Source organism: Capsicum annuum, chromosome 8, assembly GCF_002878395.1.
Source record: "Capsicum annuum cultivar UCD-10X-F1 chromosome 8, UCD10Xv1.1, whole genome shotgun sequence".
NCBI lineage: Eukaryota > Viridiplantae > Streptophyta > Magnoliopsida > Solanales > Solanaceae > Capsicum > Capsicum annuum.
The window spans coordinates 150,160,752-150,181,736 of NC_061118.1; the positions used below are offsets into that span (position 1 = coordinate 150,160,752).

Here is a 20,985-nt window from a genome sequence, read left to right on the forward strand (position 1 = left end):
TGCAGTTTTGAGGTGATTTTTAATTTATTTTATGCTTGAATTCGAGGAAGAAAAAAAAGTCTGTTTTTTGATACAATGGTATTTATATTTTTATGACGTATATATTTTTATAATTTTGTATATTATTGTATGATTGTATGTATATACCTAATATACAATATTATGCAAAATTATAAGAGGTGCATAGCATACTGATAAACAATACTATACAAAGAATCTACTTGATACTCAAGTCCAACGGCCGTCGAAGCTTTTCGGTGCATTTCAATTGTTAGGTGAATGGCTTGCCCTTTCCATGTTTATTTAATGAGCATAGTTTGATTTTTTTTCTCATTGAAACCTAATAATATCATAATATTATGTATTTTGTGAACGTTGAACATGAAAATGATTTACTAGTCTCTATCCAAGTATTTACAACAGGCCTTATTAGCTAGCTAATTACTATAGTAAGTGATGTACAAACACTGAAAATTTTTTGGAGTCTTAAAGGTTCAAAAGTAACGACACCCAATAGTCCAACTGGGGAAAAAAGTATTCTTTTGTATGCATATATTGCTTTGTGTCGAGTTTTTAGGTAGCGATTTCCTCTTATTTTTGAAGGTGTATTGTATTTCGATGTGCTTTGTACATGTTTGGACCTGCGGGAAATAGGACAAGGAGGCCAAACTTTCTTTCAGCTTTTCACGAATACAAAGGTGGATGGAATAATGGGTATACGTACTACTAAATACCATCCAACTATTAGCAGTTGAGAAAAAAATAATTAGATGAAAAATATAGTGATCATGTTGATAATATGGAGTTTACTTTAGGACGTTATTGCCTAGTTTCAGGTGTTCGAAAGTCTCCTAACACTTCAAATTTTTCGGAAGAAGAAAAATAAAGCTTCAGAAAAATAAATAGTAAAATTATGTGATACTTAAGAACATTACTAAATGAAAGGAGATAACATTTTTTCTATTTTGTAAGATGATGATGAGAGATGTGCTTGTAGTAGAGAGAGTAATAATTTGATCAAAGATGTAAAGTAAATTTTTTTTTTTCTAGACAATTGGGTTTTATTTGATAATGTAACATAGAATGAACTATATTTGCAATGTAACATTACAAGTGACACATTTTTTTTTGTAATATTGCCTAAAATGATTGCAATAGTTATATCGTTGGAAGTGAAACTGAAAAGAGTTTGAAGAGAAGATAAGTCAATAGTAATGTCAATAACTAAAAGAGGAAAAATAATAAATTCGGCTTTATTTCACAAAGAAAGTTTTTTTTTTTTTAAGTATCTACTTTAAATTTAATTTCAATTTTAATTACTTATTCATAGTAATTAATTACTTCTTTAAAAGTCTCCAATTAAAAATTTATGTGTCCATATTAATAAGAATTTTTAAGTTATTATTGGTCTTTCGCATTTATGGAAAAGAGTGAGCTCGCTATTTTTGTCAACTCAACACTTAAGAGTGTAAATATTTTATTTAAAATAATTTAGGGGTAATAGTATCTTCTAACAGAAAAGTTGTTTAGTTTAGTTGAAAATATGGTGACAGTTCAAGGGGTAATTATACCCTTTTCCCTTAAATAACATAAATTTCAATATTTATTTTTTGATCGATAGAAAATATCTCTCTTTAGTCTCTTCTGATCGAAATTGTTAAAAAAAATACAACAGATTTTTTTTCTTGGCGGAAGAGAAGCGCTTGTGACATTCTAAAAAAGAAACTTTGTCGTTCAATACCTCATAAATGATAACTTTTATTTTTTTAAAATTAAGTTTAACAATCATGTCCTGAATCGACTGTCTATTCAAAACTACCTTTTTACCCTCGCCAAAATTTACTTTATTGAACTACACTCAATATATGCTGTTGTAAATTTAACAATCATATGTTGACTAAAAAGTAATTCCATTTCAGCTAACTTTAAAATACAAAGTACAGTACTCCAACAGTAATCTCAAAGGACTATTTTTAAGTTTTAAATCTATATCCACACTCATACCACATTTTGTCAAAACATGGGAAACATTTGATGAAATAATAAAAATCAAAGAGTCAATTCTTGTCCTGTTCAACAATCAGTATAAAAAGGGGTAAAATATCTTCACGATTGATTAACCCTCTATTGAGTAGCCATTACGGTATGTAATTATTCCTTAATCGCCCTTTCATTTCTTTAATTGAGCGTTTATCATGTATCCCTTCCATGTACTGTGCATAATTTGGGGCTCCGAGCCTTACCTTCCCCAAATTCATTTATGTTATTTTCATTTTCGAACTGCTTTGATATATTTTTTTTTCATTTTCGAACTGCCTCGATTGAGGTTCGTATGTCTACTCTGCCCAGACCCACTAGTTATGTCGTTGTTGTCTTCTTTTCTTGGGGCACACTTTGTTTGGTCAACAAAATAATTAAGAGGGAAATGGTCTTCTTGAGATTTATAATCATTAAATAAACGAAAATTGTAGGGCCTTCTTGTTTGAGCTTTTCAAGACAGATTTCTTGATGTTGATTATCTTGGCATGGAAATTGACGAAGGTGGACTTGAAAATTTTGTTTGATCATTTATTATTTAGGGTGTATTTGATATGGAGAAAACATTTTCTAGAAAAACAAGTGATTTTTTTGTTCGGTATGCAAGTATTAAGTTTTTTTTCGTAAAAGCATCTGTATAATGTAACCCAAAATTATAAGGATAGGTAGGGCAGGCAATGGGTGCCGTGGGGGTGGTTGTGAGTGTGGGAGGAGACTTGTTTTCCGTATTTTCATTAAGGAAATCATTCTTTCTTATTTTCAATGATCTTATTTTCTTAAAGAAAATGTTTTCCTAAATTTTTAACCAACCACCACCACCAACAAATCCACTGTATTTCCACATAGTGGGGTCTGGAGCGTATAAGATGTATGCAGTTCATACCACTATATCCGGAGAAGTAGAAAGACTGTTTTCGATAGACCTCCGACTCAAGAAAAGGAATAATAAATAAATCCGTAATAAAGCATGGAACAAGATGACATAACATAAATACAACACCCACAAGGAATAGTAAACAAATTCGTAATGAAGTATGAAACAAGATGGCATAACAAGAATAGTATATCCACCAAGTAATACCCCATACTAACGACCCAAACTGGCTCTAATCTTCTATCCTAATTTGCGTCCTCTAGATCTTCCTATCTAGACGCCTCAGTAAGCTATAATTGCTCCATATCCCGCCTAATCAACTCTCTCCAGTATTTCTTCGGCCTACCCCTACTCTGCCTGAAACCATCCAAAGCAAGTCTCTCACACCTACGAACCGAGGCATCCGTGCCCCCTCCTCATCACGTGTCCGAATCATCTCAATCGGACTTCCCGCATCTTGTGCTCCACCGAAGCCACTCCAACCTTCTCCCGGATCGTCTTGTGCCGAACTCTGCCACCTTCAATTTTTGAATGTGGGAGTTCTTGACTGGCCAACACTCCGCTCCATACAACATGGCCGGACGGACTGCCACCCTGTAGAATTTTTAACCAACCAAACACGAAGAAATGAGAAAAGGAGTCAAGAAAAGTGTATATTTTATTTTAAGTTCTGATTTGAAGCTAGGTTTACTGCCATAATCTTGTTATACGTAGTTTTTCCTCTTTTATTGTTATCTTTGATGGGTTGTTTGGAATTTGTTGAATTCAAAGTGTACTCCAGGACTTCACTTTAGAAACTCAACCAGTAGAATTGTTGATTATATTGTAGTTCAGTGGAAGAGATTACAATATTGTATTGTTGCATTGTTCTAACCTTCAGTGACTATATTGTAATTCCTCCCTTGTGTCTATTGCTTCTTATGACTTTGTGGTTATTGTCCATATTCTACTTTTTTTACTTTAAAATAGGCCAAAAAATGTGATCACTCTTCACTGTTTCTGTCCCTGTGTAGTATTTTCTAGGTTGTGTTTTGTTGTTGTCTTATAACCTGAAAATCTGCGGCGTAAACTGTGCTTATGTGTCACAGAGTGGGTGTATTACTTTGGATTCGTATATTTATATGTTCTTTGAGATGTGTGGATAGAATCAAAACCTTATGTACTTTTAGTAGTACACTTTTACAAACGAATTTTTACAGGAAATTACTTTACATGTTTGTTTTATGTGATTGGTGTTCATCTTAGATAACCTTGACACTGGAATCTGACGTCTGAAATTGCCGAATGTTCACTAGCATATGTTCTGAGTGATTTTGATGAAATGTAATGCAGCAATCTCTTTCCAGTGACTGCTTACTAAGAAATATGAAATTGCCTAACATAGTTCTGACCATGCAAGAAATAATATTCACCTGATGATCAACTAGGGTCCAATTGAATTATGGTTTTAGAAATATTTCTGGCTCACATGAAATGCAAAGTTCTCCTAGTCATTACTAATCGTTAAAACATTTGTTACCAGAAGACCACTACTTCTGTAGTATGGCATCTTTTCTGTTAGTATCTGCACGTGAATAGATAAGAAGTTATGATGTAGGTTCTGTTACAGGTAAAATTAAATGCTATAGAACACGTAACCAGTTTGAAAGAATATGTTAAAGATTCTTTGTGGGGGGTAATTTCATTTGTTCAATGGAGTTATGAAACTATTAGTTCGAGCTCCTAAAGTGTTTGTTTCAAAACAGTGCATTCTAACATTAAGACGAATATTGCTGTTAGATAGTGGAAAACTTTTGGCTGCAATAATGGATCGTGGAAAAAGTTCAGGCAGATCTCTTGCTGCACAGAATAACAAGATTTATATGGATCTTAAGGACATCATCAGGGAACATTCTCTTTCCTTTCTTCCTGCCAAATCACTTTCCAGATTCAATGCTGTTTGTAGGGACTGGAGATTCCAGATCTCGAGTCCATTTTTTGCCCACAGTCAGTCATTTTATTGTCGTGGTACTTCTGGCTTCTTTCTCCAGACACCCTGGGGTTCTCCTTCTCTCATACCCATCGACCCAAGCTGTTGTGGGGTGCCAGATCCACTCCTCAAGTTTTTGCCTGAGCCCGTTGACATTAGGTCCTCCTCTAATGGACTGCTTTGCTGCCAAGGTCGTGAAGGGGACAAGGTCTACTACATATGTAATCCTGTTACTCAGCAGTGGAAGAAACTTCCAGAATCAAATGTGAATCATGGACCAGATCCGGCAATTATGCTCGTATTTGAACCATCATTGCTCAACTTTGTAGCTGAGTACAAAATTATATGCGCTTTTCCATCCACAGATTTTGGTGATGCGATTGAGTTTGATATATATTCCTCCAAAGAGAATACTTGGGAAGTTGCTGGGGAGATCCATTTTGGAGCTACAGGACGACCTATGCCAAAATCAGGGGTTCATGTGAATGGCGTTGCTTACTGGATGACAATTACTGGTGGTATTCTTGCTTTTAATCCAACAAAGGAGAGGTCACAACTCATTCCAAACTATGATCCTCATGTGATTTTGGGGAACTATAGCGGAAAGCTTTGTAGAGCTAATGTGTCCGGTAATTCAATCACTTTACTCACTTTGGATAATATCCACTCAAATACAATGGAAATGGGAAGCCGAGCCCAAATGTGGGCACAAAAACATCGGGTTGTTCTTGACAGTAAAATTGTCGGGGATGTATCTGGGCTCTACTCAATTTTACATGTTGACAGTGATATATTGGCTGTTCAGAAAGGAGGAAAAGCTTTTTTATATGACTTCAAGTCCCGTGCAACAAAATGCCTTCCGGATGGATTTCATAATGTGAGATGCTTGCCCTATGTGAACAGCTTAGTCTACCTCTAATCTGTCTTGGTTGCAGTTGAAGATTCTTTGTTTGGAGCTTGTCCTCTGGAGAATTATGTTGTAATAGCAAGCATTTGCCCTTAATATGTAATAGTTCATTAGATTTTCTTCAGACTGGTACTGGTGTTTATCAGCTACTATCTTTGCAGATCTTATTCGAACTTAGTAACTACTGTTTTCTTGTCTTTGCTAACTTTTACTTCTCAACTCCTAAAAACTTTCCATTTGGTGTAGTTTAAAGCTATTCCTTCTGCAGAATTACAGCTTACGGAGTACTAGATTGAGATGAGATGTCTGGTTGGTAGATGGATTATATCTTGTTTGGTTGGGGAACAAGTTATGCCGGGATTGTTTTCCACCCTATGGAATAAAACAACTCTATTATCCTGCAATTTTATTTCAACCAAACACGAGATAAACTCATCATAAAACTAATTATTTTGGGATTAGTTATCTCTTTATCCCTCGTAACCTTCTGCCCTCTTCAAATTATGGGTTTAAATTATAGTATATTTTTTTGAAATTTCATTCTAACCGTATTCTGTTTTAAATTTGCAATTATTTAATTAAATACAGTATCAATTTTTTTGCCACCTCACGTGATTTAGTATTGTTTTATTGTTATTAAACATGACATGAAGCAGCTGTAGCTTACTGAGGACATGATCCTAGACAGGAAGGTGTGGAGGTCGCGGATTAGGGTAGAAAGCTAGTGTGAATATGTGGGTTGTGGCAAGGCGGTAGGAGAACGCTTGTGTAACCAGGTGTCCTCTTTCTTATCTCTTATTTCGAATTGCTAGTATTTTCTCTTATTTCGTATTTCTCTGATATTTATTTTTATTTTTATTTCATATTTCGTATTTCGTTTATGTGATCCATCCTGTTTCATGTTTCATTACGACCTTGGTGTACTATTCTCTATCTTGAGCCGGGGGTCTATCGGAAACAACCTCTCTACTTTTTCGGAGGTAGCGGTATGAATTGCTTACATTTTATCCTCTCCAGACCTCACTTTGTGAGAATACACTGGGACTGTTGTTGTCAGACCTCACTTTGTGAGAATACACTGGGACTGTTGTTGTTGTTACTGATATTCATTATTTTAATTAGATCCCAGAATAAGTATATTCTCTTTCTCTTTCTCTTGTATTATAAGAGCGAGTTAAGTAGCTTAAGCAGGCACGAGGTCAACATGCCTGCTTGTGATGCTTGTTTCAGCTGTTTGAGTCGTAATTTTACTGTATCACTCTTAATTAATTATTATAAATCATTTACATATTAAAAAATTAATAATATTTAATAAAAAAAGTAAAATAGACATTTATATCATGTCTACTTCAGCTACTTCTATCGTAATTTTACTATATCACTCCTAATTAATTATGATGGTCATCTAAATATTAAAAAATTAATAATTTTGCTATATCATTCCTAATTAATTATAATTGTCATCTAAATATTAAAAAATTAATAATATTTGATAGAAAGGATAATAAGAGGGAGTTAAGCAGCTCAAGCAGGTACGAGGTCGACATGCCTGCTTGTGTTGCCTGCTTCAACCGTAATTTTACTGTATCACCCCTAATTAATTATTATAAGTCATTTACGTATTAAAAAATTAATAATATTTAATAAAAAGGTAAAATAGACATTTATGACGGGTCTGTTTCAACTACTTCAATCGTAATTTTACTATATTACTCCTAATTAATTATTATGGTCATCTAAATATTAAAAAATTAATAATATTTCATAAAAAAGATAAAATAGATACAAAATGATATGTCAACAGATGATAAAGTCGAAACATATCTTTTCCTAAGGGAACAAAAATCATATCTTACTTTTATGGATCAATTGCACATCCACGGTCTTAAAGGGTGACAATATTGATTAACAACAACTATTTGGTTTCCTTTTATAATTACTCTGTACTATATTTTTAGAAGGAAATTGAAAATTATGTTTTGCCTATAAGAGTAGATGCATCATCGGACTGGTTGGTCATTGAGAGGTTTGATTACGTTCGTCAACAGTTTTTTGTACTCAATCTTTATCCTTTTATTTTTTGATATATTAATCCACACTTTTGCATCAATGATTTTTTTTTTTTTAACTTGACTATTAAGTAATTTAATTAATAGTGTATAATTTTCTTGCTTACAAGTTATACAAGTCAGGAAGGACTTCGTCAGTTACTTGGGATGAAAGTTACATCTGACTTATTAATTATATATTAACTTCCTTATATACAGCCAAAAAATAAACAAACATTCTTTCTTTTATTCAAACTAAAACTCTTTTCCCTACGTTACTGCAAAATAATCTTCAAGTCACTCCTTTCCACATACGGTTCTCTCGTCGCTGTTGAGATTTCTGCAACCGCTTTTTCCCCGTTCTTGATTTTCCGGCAACTCAACCTGTGCATTGTGAGTTCTTTCTTTAATTATTCTAGTGTTTGATTACTAGTGATCATTCAAAATTCTAAATATATATTTTTTTTGTTTCGAAACCATCTTTCTAGACTTTCACAGAAAAATATTCTAGGTTACTTGACTAATCTGTTTTGTATTATGATTATGTAGGAGTGGTTGTATGGGAATATTTCACCTACTTTACAATGGACCAAGATTTTTTTTTGTGTGTGTATATATGTGAACCGTGACATTTTTTACTAAGGTTTATGATATGTTCACTGTGTGATTGACTTATTTCATTGCCTTTTGATTCTTTCTTTCAGAATTCCTTTCTTTGCACTTCAAACTCTATGATTTCTTGATTGTTGATATTTTGTTTTTTCCAAACTCGAGTTATCAAGGAGATGATCTGCTAATTGGTGATTCGGGAGATTTACATTTCAAAATCTATGACTTAATTTCAGTATAGTGAAATGCAGTATCGTAGCCACATATAGTGAAGGGTGGTCAATTTTACACCCTTTGTCGAAAAATTATTTTTAATCAACAACAACAACAATATACTCGTGTATTTCCACAAAGTGGGGTCTGAGCAGGGTAAGTGTACGGGCTCAGATGAAGTAAAGAAGCTGTTTTCAAAAAATTATATTTAATATATGTAGAAAACTATAAAAAAAATATCGGTTACGAACTACCTCCCGTAGGTATATATTAATTCTTGAACACCCTTAGGTGAAATGTCTTTTCTTCTTTTGATTCTAATGATTAGTGATCTATAGAATGTACCTCATGTGAGATTCTAATTTCTTAGAGTGATTAGGCTCTGTTTTTTTCATAATTATTCTTTTAGGGTGTTATGCTTTCAATTTTCCAGTCAATAACATGTTGTTTTTAGTGCAGAAAAAATCTAAATGGAATCTTGGGAGGACGACATGGCTGATAGCTCTGGTGAATCGGATAATGGCATGATTAATAGCTCTGATGAATGGATAGCTCTGATGAAATGAAGGATGATGACGTGTGAGATTTTCGAGGTAGTGTTTTCTTTCTCTCCTTTTTACAGTACTTCTTAGGGTGTAGTCCTTTTTTCTTCTGATCGATAGCCGTAGTTGTGTTAGTTTTTCCTCATAATTTATTCCATGACAAATGCTATCAGGTTACAGTTCTGCAATATTCAAACGTATCTAAGGTTACACAAACAACAACTATTGGGATGGATGAAATTAAAGCAACTCTTTATTGGACTCATCTCATTTCGAGACCATTTTTTTATTTTTTTTGTTTTTCATGACGTTATGGGCAATCTGAACTCCTCTATTTTGCTGGGAAGCTGCTTCTCAGTTCTTGCATTTCCTGATACTGCTCTTCTCTTGTTGTCTTTCCATTGTTTAATTAACTTTTTGAGAACCACTGATAAATGCACTTTTTAAATGGGCTTTTGTAAGTGAATTTGTTGAAAATGCGCAGCCTAAATAGAAAGGAGCAGATACAAATAACAAATGTTTAATGTGGCTGACACCAATTAGTATGAGCTTGAGCCATAATTGCTTGTATGTGTCTCTTGAATCTGACTAATATACCTCTTTTGTCTTGGATTGCAGATTCCAGAAGGCGACTTTAAGACTGTTGCTTGTCCGTATGAATGGGATGAATTACATGCACTACCTGCAGACTACATTAGAAGAGAGGACTGGAAGATCAAGGATGTGGCTAAGAAACATGTATTGCCCCTCCTTCCAGCTAAATAATTAGTGAAGTTTCGGGCAGTGTCCAATGAATGGAATCATTGGATTGTTAGTCCATTACTATCATATCAGCAAAGTACTTCGTTCCAGAAACTTTCAGGCTACTTCTATCAAACCTTGGATGGGATTTATCAATCCCATCCTAAATTTTTGTCTCTGGACTGTTATTCGACTGGAGTCCCTAGTCCTTCCCTTCGTTTCTTGCCTGAAAGTGTCAAAGTTCTAAGTTCTAGCAGCGGGTTGCTACTTTGTCAGGGGCAGGAGAACTATTATGTTTGTAATCCTGTAACCAAAGACTGGAAAACTATCCCTCCGCATCAATATTATCATGGATCTGATCCACCGTTGTTCTTGCATTTGATCCTCAGGGTAATATTGAATCCTATTATCACATTGTCGCTGCAGTCCCTCTTCTCGGTCAGCCAGTCGTCTTCTTTGAGATTTACTCTTCTCAATCAAATTCTTGGAAGTGCTCCTCTTCAGACTGTCTAGAGTTAGAAGATACAACTGTTATAGGTGGGGGACTTTACATGAAGGGAGTGGCATACTGGAATACAACATCAAATGATGTGCTAGCATTTGATGTGAAGGTTGAGATTCTTAATAGTCCAGGACAACTAAATCCTCAGCAAAGATTCATACCCTACGTAAACAGTCTCGTTACGTTACATGATGAGCTGAGGGATTAGTGCCGCTGATGATACTTTCGGTTACTGTCAAGTACACAACCTTTCTTGTGTTTCCTATTGAAGCATACACTCTCTCCTAGATCTGCTGCTGCTTCTTTGGAATTGAACAACTTTCATGATTTTTTGTTTGTTTGACTTGGATCATAAAATGAGTACTTTGAATAGCTTAGTCGTTGGTAAATAGACCATGTTTTGGATTGCCATTATTTCATTTGCAGTGTAGTAGTTTGAACATTTACTCCGCCCCTCATTTATAATATATTTTGGCGTGATTGTGAGTTTCAATTAGTTATGGTTTTCTGTTAGGTACTTTCTACTACTATTATATCAAATAAACAAGGAATTCTCATCATGTATCTGGACGCAAAGAGCCCTGGTTAGCTCTGTAGTAGCAAATTTGGGTCTCTGTTGACCAAAACAACCAACTTTGTGGCATTACGCTTAGGCATGTTGTTGTATGGAAGCATCACCAATGAAGGATCAGAAAAAACTCTTGGGAGTGTTTGTTTGCCTGCCATAATTGTACATTACTTGTGTACTGTTCTTTTGTGCACAATAATACACACTTAAAATTATTTTGAGTGAATTTACTACTCGTTTTAAAATATAGTGCATAAAAATTTCTTTGATCCAAAAAAATGATACATATATACCTTTATGTTCAATAAATGATGCTTGCACTTTTTGTTAATAGACTAATATTTAATGACTTTAAAAGAAAACCAAAATTGATATTTTAGTACCAACCATTACTTTGAAAAATATCGCATTCAATTTTTTTACCCTTTCATACCTGACTCAAATGAAAAAAAATTCAATTCCTACACTGTTCAGTCATAAAGATATTGAATTATTTATTTAATGGAACGGATATGAATTGGATGGGGAGAAGCAAAGAAAATGGATGAGTTAATCGTTTGAAGCCACTTACTATTTTTGAAATTTAAAAATCATTGTTAAAATTTTTAAAATTAAATTTATTAATGAAAAAGATAATTATGTAATCACCTGTTCTTTTTTTTTTTTGGTAACTGGGATATAATATATATATACTTCAATGTACGAAAATTGTATGTTGGCAAGCCAACTGTACAAGCACCAACAGTAGTAACAGCGCATCTAGCACTAGCATTTACAATCTGACAATTAGGATTAGTAGTATTAAACAAAATTTGGTCAGATGTATCTATTCTGACTCTTCGGCAACTCAAGTCTCTATTTGTATCAGCTCTCAAAATATCCTTTGCGGATGCAGGTGGTTCCCAAAATAGTTGTATAGTAGTGGTAGCATTCATCTGTGCCAGTGCATGAGCCAACTTATTTTGTTCTCTGTACACATGTTCCAGTAGTAGATTACCTAGTTTAAGCATCGGGCTCCTGCAATCAGACATTAAGGGTGAATCATCCGATGATACATCAGATAGAGCTTGAACAATTGAAAGGCAGTCCACATTAATTTGCAATGGTGTAAAAAAGTGTTGAATTGCAACATTCAAACCCAAAAGTAAAGCCTAAAGTTCCGTCTCTAAGGGGTTGGGGCTAAAGAACCTTACTACTAAATCCTAATAACCTTTCACCATTTGAATTTCTAAATACTCCTGCTATATTAGTCATTTCTAAATTAGAAATAAAAGCTGCATCTGTATTAAGCATAATAAAAAGAGATGAAGGATATGATGACCTTTTGTTTTTCGTTCGTTAAAAAAATTAGATATTTGAATGAGCTTATAGCCAGTAGCGGATCTAACATATATCAGGGGTTATTCGAATCTACTTCGATGAAAAATTACATTATTTATATACGATTAAAATTATTTTATATATATATATATATATATTATATGTATAACCTCCTTCAACTGCTTCGTCACTGCTTATAGCCATAACATAAGTTTGGGATGTGTGGATTGAGTTATTTGAAGTGATTGTAAGCTAAATTTAGCTATCAAGTTTTGACTTTTTTTTTTTAAAAATCTAAATAAAGTAAATATTTATTTTGTCTTTGTTAAACACAAAAAATACTTAAAAATAATTAAATTCAAACACCCTCCTAGTAAATCTAACTTATTGCTTTTGCTTTATTTTTATATTTTTATCTTAATTATTTTTTATTTTATTCAAATATTTTAAAAGTATTTAGGTCTCGTTTGACCATAATTTTTTTTAAAAATTATTTTAAAAATGATGTTTGATCATAAAAATATAAAAATAAATTTTCTCATTCCTATATTTTTCACACTAAATAAAAAATAATTTCAATTTATATGATGATCAAATATAATTCTAAAATATTTAGGCTGTGATAATCAAACGTGTACTTAAAATTTATTTTAACTTAAAAACACCTTAAATAGATGCAAACGGCCGAGGGTGTTGCAAATATTTTCTTTTTCTTCCCCCCCATGTTTTCTCCGCCGATACTCGCAACTCATTTTGTAGGGCTTCTGTTTGTAAACGCATAACGCCTAATTATCTTTGATTCTTTCTGCCATGGCTATGGATGGAGAGCAGTCGGTGGGTCCTACCGCCAACAAAAAATCCAATTCCGGTAAGAAAAGGAGGATGTTTGCGACGAAAACAGTAAACATAATCCTAAGGTACTCATATTCTTTTATTATTCTCTTCTAACTGTTTTACATCATGCTTTGGTTGATAATTATGTGTTTAATATTGATAATTGAATAGTAAGGTGTGTTTGGTAGCTTGTTACTTGTTAGAGTTTTGCAGGTATTAGTTGTGCAAGTATTAGCTAACCCACGTAAGATAATAAATTAATTTCCTCATAACTTATATGTGTATGTATATATATACTATTAGTTATGGGAGTTTTTAAATTGTAAACCAAAAGTTGTATTAAATTTAAATGGCCATATTGCAATGAAGAGAGTATATCTTCACGAATATCCTTTCCGATCTGAAAATCGCAAGTTAATAAGATTTGATTGTTTTTACTATAAAAAAATGTTGTTACAGTAATTTGCCATTTGTTTCCTTTTTTTAAAGCTGGAAGCCGTTTTATAAAAATTTTGTGTATGCCACTGTATTTGTCTATGCACCAAATTTTGTTCCATCTCTTCACTTCACAACAATCTATCCGTTTAACTTTTTCTTCGCTACATCTATCTATCACATTATCAAGAAAAAATTGGGAAGAAAGTAGATAAACAGAAAACAAAAGAAATCCTCCATTGCACACATATGTATTAATAATATGATTTTTCTTAATTAACAAATGCTACTTATATAGCAGTAAGCTATGTTCACTTGAATTTACTGGCGGTCTCCATTTGAGTAATCTGCTAGGGAAGTTCAGAAATAATCATGGTTACAACATCTTGTTTATGTTGGCTTTTATATATTTGCAGGCCAAATTGGTTTACTTAAAGTTGGACTTACGGATTTATTTCTTGAATTCTTTAGTGATTTGAGATCTATGTCAAGTCACTGATGATAATCGAAGAATAAGGATTTTGTTTCCTAGTATAACGGAAGACCATTTAAGAATGATTTGGTTTGGTTGGAATCTAGAAATTACCTCAAATTACAAAAGATACAACTTGTATGATTAATATAAGTACATGGGATGCATAATCGATAGAGTAGAAAAGGGCTCTGCATAACATGATTATAAAGGCTATCTTGATTGATATCGCTCTAGACTTAAACAACAACCTTCATGCGAGATTTGGTCCTAGAAGGAGACTTGGACTTCTAGTGGCTTCTTTCCTGAAAAGCGCCTTCTACTTGCAGCAAAATTGGGTCATATCTGCAAAGAGCCTCTAAATCTCTTTTGTTTTTCATGTTCAAGATGATACCTTGGTATGATTCTGCTTATGGTGGCAGTGAGTATCATTATTGCCAGTTGTTGTATTATTCCAAATCCTGCAACAAGAATTACAATTTGTAAGTTCAATTACATGATAAAAATATATATTCCCTTCGTTTCAAATTGATTGACCTCTTTTGAGTTTTGATTTGACATGGAGTTAAAGAAAATAAAGAAGATTTTTGAATCGTGTGGTCTTAAATTAAAGATATGTCAAATGTACCAAAATGCCCTTTAATCTTGTGGTCTTAAACATGACACATGAAAAATTTGAATTAAAGAGCTTGGTTAAAAGAAAAAAGGTAATTTATTTTGAAACGGACTAAAAAAGAAAGGTGATCAAACAAATAGAAGCAGAGGGAGATACACACACACATATATATTTGTATGTATGTATGTATATATATATAAATATATAGGTTTATATAGCAAAGCTCTAATAGATTTGTGACCAAGTTGAATGTCTTCCTACCTGATCCATTCTTAATTGAAGTCGAAGCATTTCAAACATGCTATATAGTATTACGTCTAATACAACAACAATAACAATGTTCCCAATGTAATCTTAAATGTTAGGTGTGGAGAAGATAAAGTGTACGCGGACTTTATCCTACGAGGTAGGGAGGATGTTCCCGAAAGACCGTATTTCATTAGTAAAATGGAAAAATAAGCAATGTATTAAATGATATTAATCCCAAGAGCTAACAAAAGCTACAAAACCATCTTGCAATTTTTTTTATACAGGAAAACCATCTTGCAAATCCCCAGACACCACGGTTGTCGAAAATAAAAATGCAAATTATGTGGAGGATCTTTTTCTTCTCCAACAAAACCCCAGCTCCTAAATCCAACTCCAGTCATTCCAAGTGTGGCAAGAATGAAGAAATAGGGAGGCATTAGTACTCCTACTTTAACAACCTAGTATTCACCAAAACTATGGCTATGGGCCTTATAAACTGGACCTTCATGGCAAGCAATTTCTACTTTTTTGTTATATATTGTAGCGTCGGCACCTTTTTAATTGATGTTCATTCAACATAATTGACAATGTCTTTTCATTTGTACTCGGATTAATTGCGTTCATTGAATGTGCAACTGTTCAAGTTCCTGGGAGAGTAGGATAATGACATGTACTAAAATAGGTTAAATTTATGTGCAACTGTTCAAGTATATGTATTTATTATGATAGAAATAGATTTGTTTCGACTTTTGGAGGGTAAAACATTGATTTGTATAGTGTACGTTACATGTTAGTACAACAATGTTAAAAGAATATTCTAAGATCAAGTGGTATAAAAGCCCCTCAGCTTTTCATGGATATTTTGGTGATTGAACTTTTTTACTGTGTGGATTTCCACTTATATTATATAGTATATGATGATTTGTAGGCATTTGCATTTAATTCCACGGTGAAAGCAAAGAAATGGCAAGCACAAGCTACAGAGAAGGAGCAGAAGAGGTTCATTTCCCAATAATTGATCGGTCCACCAGAGAGCCAGCTCAAAATGTAATTGTAGGGAAGGGACCTCCCAAGGTTGATATCACATGTTTGTCATTTACAGCTTTATTCAGGTAAGAATGGGTTTTAGATTTGATCTTCTTTATAGGTTGATCTTGAAATGAGATTAGCTCAAATGAAGCGAAATGAATTGTAATTTTCCTCCACCCAGTAATTGTTGTTGGTGTAACCTAGATGTGTTTGAATATTGCAGAAGTATCGATCAGAAGAAGAAATAACCATATACCACAATACAAAGGTTTCCTGGAAACAATCTCTCTACCGCACAAAGGTAGGGGAGCGGTCCTGAGGTACACTATCTTCCTCGAACCTCACTTAAGGAATTACAGTGGGTATGATGTTGTACCACAATTAAGAAATTCCAGTATAGTTTTCATATAAAACGAATAACAATACTTTAGAAAAGGACAGGAGAAAATGATACCTTGTAAATCCCATTGCGTTGTTGTTCAATCGTTGGAGAAAATTCTTCAGCATCAGTTATGTTGTCATTCACAAATTCATCAGAGCTGCCAGTCATGTCGTCCTTCCAAGATTTCATTTATTTATTTCCTGCACTAAAAGCACGGTGTTAGTGATAATAGAAAATTTAAAGTATAACACCCTTAAAGTATCCTTATTAACAGTCTAAAGAAACATAGCCTGATCTACTCTGATGAAGTGCTTTAGTATGCGAGAAATTAGGATCTCATAGAAGAAGCCGATGAGGTACATTCTACTCCATAAGATCACTAATCATCAGAATCAAAAGGAAAGACATCCACTATATTGAAAATCATCGATTTTTAAATGTCAATCTCCCAATCACTGATTAATAGATATCACCTTGCTAAATGTAGTTCGAAGAAATGAAAATATCGACAATTAAATTCACTATAGAAATCATAGTTTTGAAGTGTAGATATCCAATAAAGCAGGAGTTTTTAAACAAATAATCAAAAGACAATTAAATAAATCATTCACACATCAAATGTTTCATAAATCTTAGTGCAACTCACGGTTCATATATATATTTCGTGGTCAATTTTAACGTGAATACTCCCATACAACAATTGAAACAGATAACCATCCAAAGGAACAAATTAAGATTTAATCACTTTTCATGACAAATCTAACGAAAATCATAAAGAGGAAAATTTAGAGTTCTTAACAAACTCTGGTTTTAGAAAATTAAGGAAAGAACGCACAATGTCCACGTTGAGTTGTCGGAAAACCAAGAAAAAAGGGTAAATGCGATTGTAAAACCCTAATGGCGATGAGAGAACTTTGCACGTAGAGGAGAGTGGAGAGAGTCCAAGATTGCAGTAATTTGGCAAAGATTTTTAGTTTGAATAAAGGAAATAATGTTTGCTTCTTTGACGATATATACAAGGAAAAAAAAACTGATATAAGGAGGATAATTTCGATATTTCCTTGGCTTCCACGATCTTAAGTCAAATTTTTTTCCAAACTTTCATCTCATGTAGACCTGTCAAAATGGATCAGCCCAACCTAACTCAACTTAGCTATGTAGGCCAAGGAATTCGATGGGATTGGGCGGACCGGTTTTTCATGTTGAAGAGCCTTAAAATGGCTAGCCAAGTCAAGGTCTAAAAGGACCGTGGGTTGGGGTAGACTAGCCTTTCATTTTTTCAGTCTAAATTTGAACTTAAATGCATGCCAATTAATTAACATTTATAACATATGATTATATGGAAGTACATAATTCAGTGGCAACTTATAGCAAATCCCTATGTTGTTCGGACTCTTCAAAAATGTCAATGGGTGTGTGTTGGATTCTCCAAAAGTTGTGTATTTTTGGAGAATCCGACACGGGTGTGGCATTAAAAATGAAGAGTCCGAGCAACTTTCCAACACCAAGTCACCAACACATCTACAAGCATAGTTGAATCTGTTGATGAAATTGTTTTAGTTAACATCTTCATCCGCTTTTATATGCAAATTTGATTAGTTAAACATTAGCAAACTACATAATCTATTGATATATAAATTCACTTAAAGAAATTAACACTTTGAATTTGGAAGAAGTTGTGCAACAAGTTCTGAGCAGAAACGCGTGTTTGAACATTTTCGTGATGGATACAACTTCTATAGTTGTTGATTTGGATTGTAGTAATAGTAATTTAACACTAAATGAGTAGAGTATTGTGTAAGATGCTAAGACTTAATTCGGTAATCACTATTCCTAGTTTTACTTCTTTTTCCACAATGTTATTTTAAATTTAAGTTCACATCAATCACAATCAATGGAACTTATATACTTGGTGATTAGGATTTAACACTAAATAAGTAAAGTATTGTGTAAGATATTAAGATTTATTCGGTAATTACTATTCATAGTTGTTACTTCTTTTTTTGGCAGTATTTTTTGAATTTTTTAATTCAAATTAAATAGTTCTTTTGCTCCTGGGCCGACCTTGGCCCAACTTTGGTCAAGCCTCCAAGAGCAGCGAACTCACTTGGGATAGCTTTAAAAGCATCACTTTTAAACGGACTTAAAAATCATAACCAAAACAATCCATAACAAAGGAAAGGATTGGGCTGGGGTTTTAGATTGAAAAATGAAGGGCTATTTCACCCTTACCCGCGGGCCTTTAGTGCTTGGTTTGGCTAGCCATTTTAAGGCTTTTCAACCTGAAGGGCCGGCTCGCCCCATCCCATCGAATTCCTTGGCATGCATAGCTAAGTTGAGTTAGACTGAGTTGATCCGTTTTGACAGCATTTTATGGGATGAAAGTTAGAAGAAATTTTTTGACTTAAGATCATGTAAGCCAAGGAAATGTCGAAATTATCCTTCTTATGTCAGTCTTTTTTCCTTGTATATATCGACAAAGAATCAAACATTATTTTCTTTATTTAAGCTAAAAATCTTTGCCAAATTGTTGCAATCTTGGACTCTCTCCACTCTTCACTATGCAGACAGTTCTCTTATTGCCGTTAGGGTTTTACAACCACTTTTCCCCCCTTTTTCTTGAATTTTTGGCAACTCAACGTGGAATTGTAAGTTTTTTCCTTAGTTTTCTTATTACTTAATTACTAGTATTCGTTAAAAACTCTAAATTTCTCTCTTTATGATTTTCGTTAGATTTGTAATGAAAAGTGATTAACTCTTAATTTGTTTCGTTTGATAGTTTTCTGTTAAAATTGTTGTGTGGGAATATTCACGTTAAAATTGACATAGAAATATACATATATGAACCATGAGTTTCACTAAGATTTATGAAACATTTGATGTTTGAATGATCTATTTAATTGCCTTTTAATTCTTTGTTCCAAAACTCCTCCTTTATTGGAGATTCACATTTCAAATCTATGATTTCTATAGTGAAATTTGTTGATTGTCGATATTTTGTTTTTTTTGAACTACATTTACCAAGGTAGTCTCTGTTAATCGGTGATTGGGAGATTGACATTTCAAAATCTACGGTTTTCAATATAAGAATGCCTTTCCTTTTGATTTTGATGATTAGTGATCTATGGAGTAGACTGTACATCATCTGCTCCTTCTATGAGATCCTAATTTCTCGCATACTAAAGCACTTCAACAGAGTAGATTAGGTTGTGTATTTGCTTTGACTGTTAATAAGTATACGTTGAGGGTGTTATATTTTTAAATTTTCTATTGCCACTAACACCGTGCTTTTAGTACCGGAAAAAATTAATGAAATCCTGGAAGGACGACATGACCGACAACTCTGATGAATTTGTGAATAACTACATAACTGATGCTGAGGAATTTTCTCCAATGATTGAACAACAAGACAGTGGGATTTCCAAGGTATCATTTTCTTCCTCTCCTTTTTTTAGAGTATTGTTATTCGTTTTATATGAAGACTATACTGAGACTTTTTAATTGTGGTACAACAATATCATACCCGGTGTAACTCCTTAAGTGGGATCCGGGGAGGATAGTCCTCATGGGAAAATCTGATGTTGTGTAGAAGTGAAAGGTTTTTATATTGATCATTAAATGCATTGTACATCAACAGTGTATTTATATGCACAATACAGTAGACTCATGCATACACTGGAGTCCAAGTACTAGTATTGTCGCTGCAGTCCCTCTTCTCGGTCAGCCAGATGTCCTCTTTGAGAATTACTCTTCCCAGTCAAATTCTTGGAAGTGCTCTTCTTCAGACTTGCCTAGAGTTAGAAGTTTCAATTGTTATAGGTGGGGGATTCTATATGAAGGGAGTGGCATACTGGAATACAACATCAAATGATGTGCTTGCATTTGATGTGAAAAATGAGATCACAGCAGTTCTACATGTGCCTATTCCACGTGGGAGATATGGTGCTTGACTCGGATAGAAGATGAGCTAAGCTATGTAACTGCTTATAATGAGTGTGGGGATGTTTTTATAGTAGATATCTATGGAGGAATGGACATGAGCCTGAAGCACAGTGAATGCATAAATCTTGGACACAAGAAGTCTTGTAGAGTATTAGAGGAAAATCCCGTTGTTAACAACAGTACTGTGTCTTGCAGCGTACTACCTTGTCTTAACAGAGGTGATGACATGGTGGTGATCTACACAATTGAAAGGATATATCTTTGTCACCTGATTGGGCAGAGGGTTGAGACTGTTATGATTCCAGGACAACTAAATCCTGCCAGAAGATTCATTGCCTAAACAAACAGCCTCGCTCCGTTACATGAGCTGAAGGATTAGTGCCGTTGGTGGTATTTCTGTTGCCGTCGAGTCAAAAACCTCTTAGTTTCATCAAAACTTCCTTAAATTTGCTGCTTCTGCTGTGTTCAGTGTGGAACTAAAACACATCTTCCTTTTTAAAAAAATTTGTTTGCCTTGGATGGCGGGATAAGTACTTTGAATGACTTAGCGGTTGTAATAGACATGTTTTGGATTGCCATTTATTTCATTTGCATATTAGTTTGAATGTTTTCTCCGTCACCCATTTTAATATATTTTTGGTGTGGTTGCGAGTATTTAATTATGGTTTTCAGTGAGTTTCTTTCTACTAATTTGTG

General features: G+C 33.7%; 1 protein-coding gene and 2 long non-coding RNA genes across 6 annotated transcripts; all 3 read left to right on the plus strand.

The window, feature by feature from the left end:
- The first annotated feature begins 1,917 nt into the window (after positions 1-1,917).
- On the plus strand, positions 1,918-5,984 carry LOC107839444 (F-box protein At5g49610). 3 transcript variants are annotated; one of them, XM_016682928.2, is made up of 2 exons: positions 1,918-2,143; positions 4,691-5,984. In XM_016682928.2, the coding sequence occupies exon 2, from the start codon at positions 4,717-4,719 to the stop codon at positions 5,797-5,799; it is 1,083 nt and encodes a 360-aa protein (XP_016538414.1). In that variant the 5' UTR covers positions 1,918-2,143; positions 4,691-4,716; the 3' UTR covers positions 5,800-5,984. The 3 variants fall into 3 exon arrangements, with proteins under 3 accessions (XP_016538414.1, XP_016538416.1, XP_016538415.1); XM_016682930.2 differs by having other exon boundaries at positions 1,966-2,143; positions 4,695-5,984; XM_016682929.2 differs by having other exon boundaries at positions 1,981-2,143; positions 4,657-5,984.
- A 1,915-nt stretch (positions 5,985-7,899) lies between these two features.
- Positions 7,900-11,103, plus strand: LOC107839446. Of its 2 annotated transcripts, none has more exons than XR_001665078.2 (3): positions 7,900-8,228; positions 9,112-9,250; positions 9,818-11,103. It is a non-coding gene; the product is annotated as an uncharacterized LOC107839446 (long non-coding RNA). The 2 variants fall into 2 exon arrangements; XR_001665079.2 differs by having other exon boundaries at positions 7,908-8,228; positions 9,117-9,250; positions 9,818-11,102.
- Positions 11,104-13,003: 1,900 nt separating this feature from the next.
- LOC107839445 lies at positions 13,004-20,948 on the plus strand. Its single transcript, XR_001665077.2, has 3 exons — positions 13,004-13,247; positions 15,865-16,048; positions 16,189-20,948. It is a non-coding gene; the product is annotated as an uncharacterized LOC107839445 (long non-coding RNA).
- Positions 20,949-20,985: the final 37 nt, after the last annotated feature.